The sequence below is a fragment of the Neoarius graeffei genome, chromosome 9, assembly GCF_027579695.1.
Source record: "Neoarius graeffei isolate fNeoGra1 chromosome 9, fNeoGra1.pri, whole genome shotgun sequence".
Classification (NCBI taxonomy): Eukaryota; Metazoa; Chordata; class Actinopteri; order Siluriformes; family Ariidae; genus Neoarius; species Neoarius graeffei.
This window is the reverse complement of record NC_083577.1, coordinates 60,462,294-60,475,539: the sequence shown is the minus strand read 5'-3', so window position 1 is coordinate 60,475,539 and position 13,246 is coordinate 60,462,294. Positions and strand designations below refer to the sequence as shown.

Here is a 13,246-nt window from a genome sequence, read left to right as displayed (position 1 = left end):
GGATGGATCAGGCAGGTCTGAATCACTGGTGTCTCAGGATCGACATGCAACTTGACGGGGGGGGGGACACAGGTTATGTATGCCCAGTGTCGTCATAATGGTTAAGAACAGTATAGATTTTGCACTGTGTGCAAGCAGGGACTCCGGCAAGACCAACTATGACCGTGTACCTTCTGGCTCTCCCCTTTTAGTTAACGCAGGCATGAGGGAGCCTTGGGACATAAAGCAGCCAGCCACTACACTGTCAACAAACCCGAGTGAATGTGTGAGAGAGGGAGGGGGGAGACAGCATCCATACATCCCAGTTTACCAAAACACACTATGCCTGAGGACCCTCCAGATCTACTCCTTTTAGCTAATAAAACTATTAACAAAAGGCTTGACTAAACGGATATATTTTCAGCCTAGACTTAAACACTGAGACTGTGTCTGAGTCCCGAACACTACTTGGAAGGCTGTTCTATAACTGTGGGGCCTTTGTAGGAAAAGGCTCTGCCCCCTGATGTAGCCTTCACTATACAAAGTACCAGCAGATAGTCTGCACCTTTTGAACTAAGTAGACGTGGTGGGTCATAAAGGACCAGAAGTTTGCTCAGGTACTGTGGCACGAGACCATTCAGTGCTTTAAAGGTCAATAGTAGTACAACCCCGATTCCAAAAAAGTTGGGACAAAGTACAAATTGTAAATAAAAACGGAATGCAATGATGTGGAAGTTTCAAAATTCCATATTTTATTCAGAATAGAACATAGATGACATATACATTTTCTCAGTTTAAACATTTATCATTTAAAGAGAAAAATTAGGTGATTTTTTTAAATTTCATGACAACACATCTCAAAGTTGGGACAAGGCCATGTTTACCACTGTGAGACATCCCCTTTTCTCTTTACAACAGTCTGTAAACGTCTGGGGACTGAGGAGACAAGTTGCTCAAGTTTAGGGATAGGAATGTTAACCCATTCTTGTCTAATGTAGGATTCTAGTTGCTCAACTGTCTTAGGTCTTTTTTTGTCGTATCTTCCGTTTTATGATGCGCCAAATGTTTTCTATGGATGAAAGGTCTGAACTGCAGGCTGGCCAGTTCAGTACCCGGACCCTTCTTCTACGCAGCCATGATGCTGTAATTGATGCAGTATGTGGTTTGGCATTGTCGTGTTGGAAAATGCAAGGTCTTCCCTGAAAGATGCGTCGTCTGGATGGGAGCATATGTTGCTCTAGAACCTGGATATACCTTTCAGCATTGATGGTGTCTTTCCAGATGTGTAAGCTACCCATGCCACACGCACTAATGCAACCCCATACCATCAGAGATGCAGGCTTCTGAACTGAGTGCTAATAACTTGGGTTGTCCTTCTCTTTAGTCCGAATGACACGGCGTCCCTGATTTCCATAAAGAACTTCAAATTTTGATTCGTCTGACCACAGAACAGTTTTCCGCTTTGCCACAGTCCATTTTAAATGAGCCTTGGCCCAGAGAAGACGTCTGCGCTTCTGGATCATGTTTAGATACGGCTTCTTCTTTGAACTATAGAGTTTTTTTTGTTCACAGATAATGTTCTCTGGAAATATTCCTGATCCCATTTTGTGATTTCCAATACAGAAGCATGCCTGTATGTGATGCAGTGCCGTCTAAGGACTCGAAGATCATGGGCACCCAGTATGGTTTTCCGGCCTTGACCCTTACGCACAGAGATTCTTCCAGATTCTCTGAATCTTTTGATGATATGCACTGTACAACCCCGATTCCAAAAAAGTTGGGACAAAGTACAAATTATAAATAAAAATGGAATGCAATAATTTACAAATCTCAAAAACTGATATTGTATTCACGATAGAACATAGACAACATATCAAATGTCAAAAGTGAAACATTTTGAAATTTCATGCCAAATATTGGCTCATTTGAAATTTCATGACAGCAACACATCTCAAAAAAGTTGGGACAGGGGCAATAAGAAGCTGGAAAAGTTAAAGGTACAAAAAAGGAACAGCTGGAGGACCAAATTGCAACTCATTAGGTCAATTGGCAATAGGTCATTAACATGACTGGGTATAAAAAGAGCATCTTGGAGTGGCAGCGGCTCTCAGAAGTAAAGATGGGAAGAGGATCACCAATCCCCCTAATTCTGCGCCGACAAATAGTGGAGCAATATCAGAAAGGAGTTCGACAGTGTAAAATTGCAAAGAGTTTGAACATCATCATCTACAGTGCATAATATCATCAAAAGATTCAGAGAATCTGGAAGAATCTCTGTGTGTAAGGGTCAAGGCCGGAAAACCATACTGGGTGCCCGTGATCTTCGGGCCCTTAGACGGCACTGCATCATATACAGGCATGCTTCTGTATTGGAAATCACAAAATGGGCTCAGGAATATTTCCAGAGAACATTATCTGTGAACACAATTCACCGTGCCATCCGCCGTTGCCAACTAAAACTCTATAGTTCAAAGAAGAAGCCGTATCTAAACATGATCCAGAAGTGCAGACGTCTTCTCTGGGCCAAGGCTCATTTAAAATGGACTGTGGCAAAGTGGAAAACTGTTCTGTGGTCAGACGAATCAAAATGTGCAGTTCTTTATGGAAATCAGGGACGCCGCGTCATTCGGACTAAAGAGAAGAAGGACGACCCAAGTTGTTATCAGCGCTCAGTTCAGAAGCCTGCATCTCTGATGGTATGGGGTTGCATTAGTGCGTGTGGCATGGGCAGCTTACACATCTGGAAAGACACCATCAATGCTGAAAGGTATATCCAGGTTCTAGAGCAACATATGCTCCCATCCAGACGACGTCTTTTTCAGGGAAGACCTTGCATTTTCCAACATGACAATGCCAAACCACATACTGCATCAATTACAGCATCATGGCTGCATAGAAGAAGGGTCCGGGTACTGAACTGGCCAGCCTGCAGTCCAGATCTTTCACCCATAGAAAACATTTGGCACATCATAAAACGGAAGATACGACAAAAAAGACCTAAGACAGTTGAGCAACTAGAATCCTACATTAGACAAGAATGGGTTAACATTCCTATCCCTAAACTTGAGCAACTTGTCTCCTCAGTCCCCAGACGTTTACAGACTGTTGTAAAGAGAAAAGGGGATGTCTTACAGTGGGAAACATGGCCTTGTCCCAACTTTTTTGAGATGTGTTGTTGTCATGAAATTTAAAATCACGTAATTTTTCTCTTTAAATGATACATTTTCTCAGTTTAAACATTTGATATGTCATCTATGTTCTATTCTGAATAAAATATGGAATTTTGAAACTTCCACATCATTGCATTCCGTTTTTATTTACAATTTGTACTTTGTCCCAACTTTTTTGGAATCGGGGTTGTAGATGATATGTTCAAACTCTTTGCAATTTTACACTGTCGAACTCCTTTCTGATATTGCTCCACTATTTGTCGGTGCAGAATTGGGGGGATTGGTGATCCTCTTCCCATCTTTACTTCTGAGAGCCGCTGCTACTTCAAGATGCTCTTTTTATACCCAGTCATGTTAATGACCTATTGCCAATTGACCTAATGAGTTGCAGTTTGGTCCTCCAGCTGTTCCTTTTTTGTACCTTTTAACTTTTCCAGCCTCTTATTGCCCCGTCCCAACTTTTTTGAGACGTGTTGCTGTCATGAAATTTCAAAATGTCTCACTTTCGACATTTGATATGTTGTCTATGTTCTATTGTGAATACAATATCAGTTTGAGATTTGTAAATTATTGCATTCCGTTTTTATTTACAATTTGTACTTTGTCCCAACTTTTTTGGAATTGGGGTTGTACAATTTGTCCCAACTTTTTTGGAATCGGGGTTGTACATTATTCGAAAGTCGATTGGGAGCCAATGCAATGTGTATAAGAGAGCTGTGATGTGGTCATATCTTCTCGTTCTAATACGAACTCTTGCTGCTGCATTTTGAACTAACTGGAGCTTGTTTATGCACTTATTGGAACATCCAGAGGAGAAAGGCATTACAATCATCCAACCTAGAGGTAACAAAAGCATGAGCTAATTTTTTTTTTTTTTGCCTCATGTAGTGACTTTTTTTTTTCTTATCTTGGCAATATTTCTGACATGAAAGAAGGCTATCCTCGTAATGTTAGCGATACGAGTTTCAAACGAAAGACTGGAGTCATCCAGAGGTTTAAGCAGTATAAGATTTAATTATTGATCCCGCTTAAAAAAAATAATTAGTTCGTTATGTAGGTGTAGCTGTTACTTATCTATCTACACTAACGCCAGCAAAGATCTTTGCAAAAAATTATGCTTGACTGGTACCCGTGAAGGTGCGTGAAATGACGCAAGCATGGTCTAAGAACAGCATTGAGGCATGGTTTTGAGTGTTGAAATTATAGCCTTAAATTCTCATGGTGGTTAGTTTCGTTTATTTTTTATTTTTTAAGTACAGTTATTGCTTTTCTGGATGACACATGAGTTACGTCAAATATCACCTTTAAAGGAACAGTCCACCGTACTTCCATAATGAAATATGCTCTTATCTGAATTGAGATGAGCTGCTCCGTACCTCTCCGAGCTTTGCGCGACCTCCCAGTCAGTCAGACGCAGTCAGACGTGCTGTCACTCCTGTTAGCAATGTAGCTAGGCTCAGTATGGCCAATGGTATTTTTTGGGGCTGTAGTTAGATGCGACCAAACTCTTCCGCGTTTTTCCTGTTTACATAGGTTTATATGTCCAGTGATATGAAACAAGTTCAGTTACACAAATTGAAACGTGGCGATTTTCTATGCTATGGAAAGTCCGCACTATAATGACAGGCGTACTAACACCTTCTGCGCGCTTCGGCAGCGCATTGCTATGGAGCTCAGATACAAATGCGCTGCCGAAGCGCGCAGAAAGTGTTAGTACGCCTGTCATTATAGTGCGGACTTTCCATAGCATAGAAAATCGCCACGTTTCAATTTGTGTAACTGAACTTGTTTCATATCACTGGTCATATAAACCTATGTAAACAGGAAAAACGCGGAAGAGTTTGGTCGCATCTAACTACAGCCCCAAAAAATACCATTGGCCATACTGAGCCTAGCTACATTGCTAACAGGAGTGACAGCGCGTCTGACTGACTGGGAGGTCGCGCAAAGCTCGGACAGGTACGGAGCAGCTCGTCTCAATTCAATTAAGAGCATATTTCATGATGGAAGTACGGTGGACTGTTCCTTTAATGTTTTCACATGCTATATTTATAATCGTTCAAAACAAATACTTGATTTGACTTAATTTAAATAGTTTGTTTCTTAACTCCATGGGGAATACCCTTGAATGCTGATTTTTAGGTCATAGTTTAACTGAAAGCTTTCTTCTGCTAAAGTGGCAAGAGGAGGGGGGGGGAGAGCACATCATTTAACACGAGCAGTTTGATCAAACATTTAAAGACTCATCATAGTGCAGTGTTTGCTAATGCTATCAGTGCAAAACCGCAACAACAAACTAACACAACTTCTGGAAAAGCGAGAGAAAATGTCCAGAGAACCCACGGGCAGTTTATTTAATAATAATAATAATAAAAAAAAAAAAAGAGGCTCTCCCTCAGTACATTGCCTTCTCAGCATACTAGAGCCAAGGCATGAAATTCCCAGTCGTCACCATATCACAAATGCTGTTTTACCAAAGGTGTTTGATGTCGTGAAAAAGCATATTAGCGACCTGTTGTGACATTTCAGCCTTCAGCTTCACAAGTGATATTTGGACTAGTGATGCATGTCCAATATATCTTCTCACTTTAACCACACAGTGGATTGATGTGAATCTTTACCAAGTCACATTACAAGCAAAGCCAATTTGATGCTCGCACACCAGCTGAGCTATAGCAGTTGTTTGATATGCTTAAAACCTGGAGCATGCTGAAAACTTTTGTCCACGTTGTGCTCCATGTTGCGCTTGTGCAGTGTTGACTGCGAAGGGCTGTTGAGTTCACTGTCGCATGTTGTGAATGAAAACAGAAACAGGCTCTCAGCTGATCATGCACAGATGATTCTGTTCATCAAGAAGAACCGGGGTCTCCTTTTCCAAAAAACGTTTAGTTCTTGGACAACGTTGTATGCTGCCTGAAGTGGCTTAATTGACATTTTGTTTGAGTGGTAGAGACAGTGGCAGTGTGGAGGTTTTTTGTTTACACAGGAAGTTTTTGTTTATTTTTGGTTGGAAATGGTCTCGTATTATGCTTTTTATTTGATGCTCATTTAAATTTTATTATAACAACCAGAGCACAGCTAAAGAAAATAAAATCTGTCTTCCAGTTCATTGCAGTTTAATGATTGTTATTCTGGTATAATCAAACCTAAATTCACTTTGTGACCTGGGTCTGGCTCCTCTCCTATTGAAACAGATATTCCCCTGGCCCTGTAATTGTCCGATATAGAGTGGCTTTTTTTTTTTTTTTTTATGATGACCGTTAAGGCACTTTTGTACACAACCAATGACTGCTGTTGATCATGTCCATATTAAATTGCACTTGAAGCCTTTGACAACAGAAAAGGTGTGTGTGTTGTACGTCTAATAGGATTTGGTAGACGTTTAATGCGTCAGCTTGAGTATTGGTCTGGCTATGCCTGGCAAGGTAGTTTATTATTTTTACAGTCGAAATACTGCCTTAAATAATTTGTATCGGTATTCTGTATCAGCAAGTACACATGTAAGTATTCGTACTCTGGCTGGTGAAAGGAGTGGTGTATCAGTGCATCCCTAAATTCCACTAACTTTGGACAAGGTACACCTATTAATAGAAAAGTATTTCAGGTGACTACCTCATGAAGCTGGTTAAGATAATGCCAATAGTATACAAAGCATCAAGGTAAACAGTGGCTAGTTTGAAGAATCTAAAATCTGAAACTTTTTTTTTTTAAATAGCTTACTTTATAGATCATACACACATTATATATAAATAGTGTGTGTGTGTGTGGGGTGTTTACCAGCTGGGAGGTCCGTATCGTGAAATACCGTGACCGAGGTCTTGAAAGTACTGACCGAGGCCCTCTGGGCCGAGGTCACAGTATTTCACCATACGGACCGACCGACAAGCTGGTAAATTAATATATATATTTTTTCTTTACCAAATTCTAACAGAAAACGAGAGCGCCCGAAAGGGAAAACCGAGGCGAGCCGCCATTTTGAATCCTCATTCACGGCTGTAATGCAAATGGCTTCCTCCTCGGTGTACAAGTGCACTTCCATGGCAGGAACAAAAAATACATTTTGCCGCCTATGTAGTCCCCTGTTTATATAAAATTGAGTCATTCAGGATTCAGCCATGTTTTTGCTCGGCATTAGCAACAGTTAAAGGTTTTTAGCTTTCTCCTGAAATGGGTTTTTTTTTTTTTTTTTCATCTTCCTCAGGGTAGTAAAACTCACTTTCACTGTGAACACTGTCGTTATCGCTATCCATGATGTAAAATTAATGCTATTCTCCTGAGAAATGCGAAAATAAACGTTGACAAAAATTGCTACTATGTTTGTTGTGAACAAGCGAGTTGCCAGAGGTCCGTAACTGGGGTTCGTATCATAGGATATGGACCCACTCGCCAGCCAATTAATGCTGCACGGTGGTGTAGTGGTTAGCACGGTCGCCTCACAGCAAGAAGGTTCCAGGTTTGAACCCAGTGGCCGGCGAGGGCCTTTCTGTGTGGAATTTGCATGTTCTCCCCGTGTCTGCGTGGGTTTCCTCCGGTCCCCCCCCCAATCCAAAGACATGCAGTCAGGTTGACATGGGGCAGCCTTGGGCTCAGGTGCCCTTGAGCAAGGTACCTGACTGCTCTCCAGGCGCTCTGGTGTGGCTGCCCACCGCTCTGGGTGTGTGCGTGTGTTCACTGCTTCAGGTGGGTTACATGCAGAGGATGAATTTCACTGTGCTTAAAGTGTGCATGTAACAAAATAATGGTTTCTTCAATCAGAGCGCAAGATTTGATGGAAACCGGACCGCGAAAAAAATGGAGGATGTTGTATGGTTACGTGAAGATATGAAGTTTATCTTCGAGTGTTGAATGTATTTTTCAACATGAGAAGACAAACTTCATATCTTCATGCCACCATGTAATGTTCTTCGTTATATGGACACCACAAAAAACCCACAAGTCAATCAAAAGCATTTTAATTTTGACAATGCACATCCAGTCAGCGAGAAAACACTGGGAGTGACATCATCGCAGTGAAATATCGGAAAATATGTCCCCCAGGTCCGCAATACATGTCGTATGAAAAATGAGGTTTTTTTTTTTTTTTAAAGCACAAGATGAACTTCATATCCTCAAGCTAACATGTAATTTTCTTTTCTTTTTATTATATAGACACATTCACAAACAAAGTACCCAAACTTATCAAAACAATTCATCGATTTCCTCATGAGTGACGTGACCATATAGAGATTTATGTTACGGTTTTGGTTCTTCATGTCCTGGATGTAGCTCGTGTGAAAAAAGTAGTGTATTTCCCAGTAAAACACTTGTCTGTATAATATAATGTATGGAATTGTTTCATAGTTTTGATGTCTTCAGTAGTATTCTACAATGTAGAAAATGGTTAGAATACAGAAAAACCTATGAAGTACACTACCGTTCAAAAGTTTGGGGTCACTTTGAAATGTCCTTATTTTTGAAAGAAAAGCACTGTTCTTTTCAATGAAGATCACTTTAAACTAATCAGAAATCCACTCTATACATTGCTAATGTGGTAAATGACTATTCTAGCTGCAAATGTCTGGTTTTTGGTGCAATATCTCCATAGGTGTATAGAGGCCCATTTCCAGCAACTCTCACTCCAGTGTTCTAATGGTACAATGTGTTTGCTCATTGCCTCAGAAGGCTAATGGATGATTAGAAAACCCTTGTACAATCATATTAGCACAGCTGAAAACAGTTTAGCTCTTTAGAGAAGCTATAAAACTGACCTTCCTTTGAGCAGATTGAGGCTCTGTCCACACGGCAACGGATTCAGGTGACTCCGATACAATTGCTTATCGTTTAGGCCTGGCGTCCACACGGCACCGGCGTTTTGGGAGCCCAAAACGCAATCTTTTTGAGAACGGGTTCCAGAGTGGAAAGATCTTGCAACGTTGCCGTTGTGAAGTCGTCTGGATGAGTAGAACGGATTTGTTTACGATGACGTCACAACCACATGACTGAGTGCTTCACGCCGGGTAGAAGTGTAACGAACTCGATGCGAGTTGTCAACAAATCCTATAACTTGGTTCATGAAACGCGCTTACAAAATATTTTCACTGAATATTTATTGTGTAATGGTGCAAAGTGAGAGAGAGAGACTCTGCGCAGAGTCAATCCCGCCAGCAAAAATAGGGAAAAAAAGGAGCGATCTCGCCTCTTCAGATATTGGTTTAAGTCCTACAATACATTCCTCAAAAAGGGCGTAGAAGAGCAAATTAATCCATCAACGTGTAGCATTCAATTTATTCTGGACCATTAAAGACGCCGCCTTCCGCGTAGAATCATACGTTATCCTCGCCGCCATATTGGATAGGTCAAAGCGGAGAATAAAGATTCATGTGCTGCGTTTAACTGTACCAACAGGTTTACCGTCCAAACGAGATCACATGGGATTACCTTTCACAGGTGAGAAACAAGAAATTAATCCATCAATGTGTAGCATTCAATTTATTCCGGACCATTAAAGACGCCACCTTCCGCGTAGAATCATACGTCATCCTCACCGCCATATTGGATAGGTCAAAGCGGAGAATAAAGATTAGCTGCGTTTAACTGTACCAACAGGTTTGCCGTCCAAACGAGATCACATGGGATTACCTTTCACAGGTGAGACTGGAAAAATACTTTTCATTGTATTTGGTCATTATAATGTAATTTTACAAACAGATTTTCCTGACTTTGTGGCTAATATGAAGTCTCGCGCATAATAGTTTATGCGCATGCGTCCTTACTACTTCTATTGTTCTGGTGTCTCCGAAGGGACCGTCTTACAGCGCCCCGAGAGGCGTGGCATGTGTATTGCATCGTTTTCAGCAAGCGTTGCGTTGCCATATGGACCTGATATTTTACTGATCGTTGCCCATGTGGACGCGATATTGTTTTAAATAACATCTCGTTGCCGTTGTCGTGTGGATGTAGCCTGAGTTTCTGGAGCATCACATTTGTGGGGTCGATTAAATGCTCAAAATGGCCAGAAAAATGTCTTGACTATATTTTCTATTCATTTTACAACTTATGGTGGTAAATAGAAGTGTGACTTTTCATGGAAAACACAATTGTCTGGGTGACCCCAAACTTTTGAACGGTAGTGTAAAGCTGATTTTTAGCTTTTAAAGCATGTCATTTGCAGTATTCTGTGGTCTTTTGTAGGCTTTTGACCTTATTGAACAACGTTATGCAGCTGTGAAAATCCATCAACTCAACAAAAACTGGAGAGAGGAGAAGAAGGAGAACTATCACAAGTAATGCTTATATAACCCTATTCTTCTTTGTTATACCATCTTAAGGTGATTGTATCATCAGGGTGTGGTTTAGAGAAGTGTATGTTCAGGTACTGTGCCATAATTATAATGAAGGATGAAAGTAAAGCATTTCCCCTTGTGTAAAAATTAAAGTAATGGACACAAAAATTGTGATTATGATTACTTGGATGCATAATTGCTTCAACAACAAAAAAGGAATTCGTATATGACGGGTCAGATATCTGACTGCTCATGATTCAGGCACTGGGATGTGTACTAAGGTATTTCAGGCTGATTGGTATTCTGTTCTGTGCTGTAAATGTCTGGAAATCAAGTCACTTTCACCTGAGGCTGACTGCCTGCTTAGGGCTGATCCCCTGTTGCCCATGGTAACCCCTCTCACCTCTGTCCCCCCCCCCCTTCTCTCTTCCACCCCCCTCCCTCATATGTAGACATGCCTGTAGAGAGTACAGAATACACAAGCAGCTGGATCATCCACGAATAGTGAAACTTTATGACTATTTCTCACTGGACACAGACACGTGAGTACCACCTGAGGCAGCTAGACTGTCATATTGGTGAAATGGTGCAGTCACATGCCAGTCTGTATTATTTTAGTGGTGCATAGGTTTAGGAGACATGATGGGGCAGACATTTTCTGATAGTATAACACACAATTCTAGAATGGTCTAGACCAGCGTTTCTCAACCTTTTTTCAGTCACGGCACCCTTCAGAAGTATGTAAATTCTCAGGGCACCCCCATATAAAATACACGCAGTCACGTTGACCATACGCTGACCCCGGCAGTGACGTTGTGACATGGAAAAGGGGGCCGTGAGACAAATTTTGATGATGCATGAGGCGGCGATGATCTGCATTAGTGTAACTATTGTTTTTTGGGATTTTAATTCATTTTATTTATTTCAATGTTAGAATATATAACTTTTTGACGGCACCCCAATGAAGCCAGACAGCACCCCAGGGTGCCACGGCACCCCGGTTGAGAGAGGCTGGTCTAGACCAGAGGTCGGCAACCTGCGGCTCTTTCATCCCTCTTCTGTGGCTCCCGTGGCTTTGAGAGGGTGAGCTCATTTTGGGGGAAAAAAAGTGAATAAGTAATGGCCATTTAATTTTAAATTGATTTTATTATTTTATTTTAGGGGTTTTTTTTCGCTGTAATAGTTATATCTTTGGAGATTGAGGTGTTCTTGTAAACGGGCCCAAATGGCTCTTTTAATGCTAAAGGTTGCCAACCCGTGGTCTAGACTCCTAAAAATATTTGAGCTATAAACTAGCCTGACAATTGTCGTGGGGCTGCTTTTTTTTTTTTTTTAAATTGTACTTATCATAAAACTAGTTGCCTGTCTATGCACTTTTTTTAAAATATCATTTCTATCTTTTGATAGCCTTGGTATTTTCAGTTTCAGAAAGTCAATTTCCACTGACCAAACTTGTATTGCCAAACTCTATGCCTAATCTTGAACCATTGTGTACTTAAGTGGTGTGACGTTAGGTGCATATTAATGCTATCAAAACCACCTCTGAGCCATTTCCCACATAATATAGAGCTAAAAGCTGTAAAGCATTTCTTTCTGCTTGTGTGTAATCCTGGGCTATGACAATATTTCTGTAATGCTTTATAGATGCTCAAAGGTTTAAATTTTTTTTCCTGTCTCAGATTCATTTATTGCTAAAGCTTGCTTTAGGTTTTGTCACATACTGCAAAGATGAAGGCAGTGGTATATAATTAACAATTAAAAAAACAATTCTTTGTAGGTTTTGTACAGTCCTGGAATACTGTGAAGGCAATGATTTGGATTTCTACTTGAAACAGCACAAGCTGATGTCTGAAAAAGAAGCTCGTTCAATCGTCATGCAGATTGTTAATGCACTAAGATACCTGAATGAGATCAAACCACCTATAATACACTATGACCTTAAACCAGGTATCAGCCATGCACACACTGTCTTACAAAACAGTACAAACGGACTCCATGACCTCAATCTTTATTGCGTGTATATGCTTATGTTTTAAGGGAATATATTGCTAGTGGATGGAACTGCATGTGGAGAAATAAAGATCACAGATTTTGGTTTGTCTAAAATAATGGACGATGACAACTATGGAGTGGATGGGATGGACCTCACATCCCAAGGAGCTGGCACTTACTGGTAGGAGATCCAAAGTAACCTGCTACATCTTGCTACAGTAGTCTTGGGCTATGGTCACACAACGGCTCGTGATGCTTTGCGATGGGTTATTGATTAAAATGAGGCGTTTTGGTGGCGGTGCATCCCTGAGCTTCGGGAAGTATTCCCAAACCCATCTACAAGTATTTGCCACTTAGTTTGCTAACGAAAACATCCCCACCATATTTCAATGCATGCATTGAAATTTTTCGCGACGCTTTTGGCCACGCACAAGGCGGAGACTCACCAAAAAACAACTCTCGAAGCTCTGAGAACATTCGCAGTGCATCACACGATTGGTGGTGATGCTACCAATTTTTCATCTCTAAGTATTTGCAAACCCATTGCGAGCTGCAGTGTTGTAGTCAAGTCACTAAACCTCGAATCTGAATCCAGTCTTGAGTCCCCAGCGTTCAAGTCCAAGTCATTAAAGAAAACTTTGAGTTTAGTTCACGATTGATCCGAATCAAGTCTGAGAACAAGACTCCAACTGCACCATTTGACGGTGGCTGTTGCTGCCTTTATGTGAAAGCATCTCTGCTACTGTGTTGGACTAATGTTACTGCTTGACTGCCCCATTTTAGTTAACAGGCTACAGATAAAAAGCCTATTCATCACTCAGCAAGCCCCGCCCACTATCAGCA

At 41.0% G+C, this 13,246-nt stretch overlaps 1 protein-coding gene across 3 annotated transcripts in view; it reads left to right on the top strand.

Annotated features, from left to right (window-relative positions):
* tlk1a (tousled-like kinase 1a) overlaps nt 1–13,246 on the top strand; it is a 59,703-nt gene that overhangs the window by 36,964 nt on the left and 9,493 nt on the right. For all 3 annotated transcript variants that reach the window (XM_060929995.1, XM_060929994.1, XM_060929993.1), the window contains 4 exons: nt 10,320–10,411; nt 10,864–10,953; nt 12,189–12,358; nt 12,449–12,584. In XM_060929995.1, the coding sequence (XP_060785978.1) occupies nt 10,320–10,411; nt 10,864–10,953; nt 12,189–12,358; nt 12,449–12,584 (488 nt within the window). The remainder of the gene's footprint in view (nt 1–10,319; nt 10,412–10,863; nt 10,954–12,188; nt 12,359–12,448; nt 12,585–13,246) is intronic.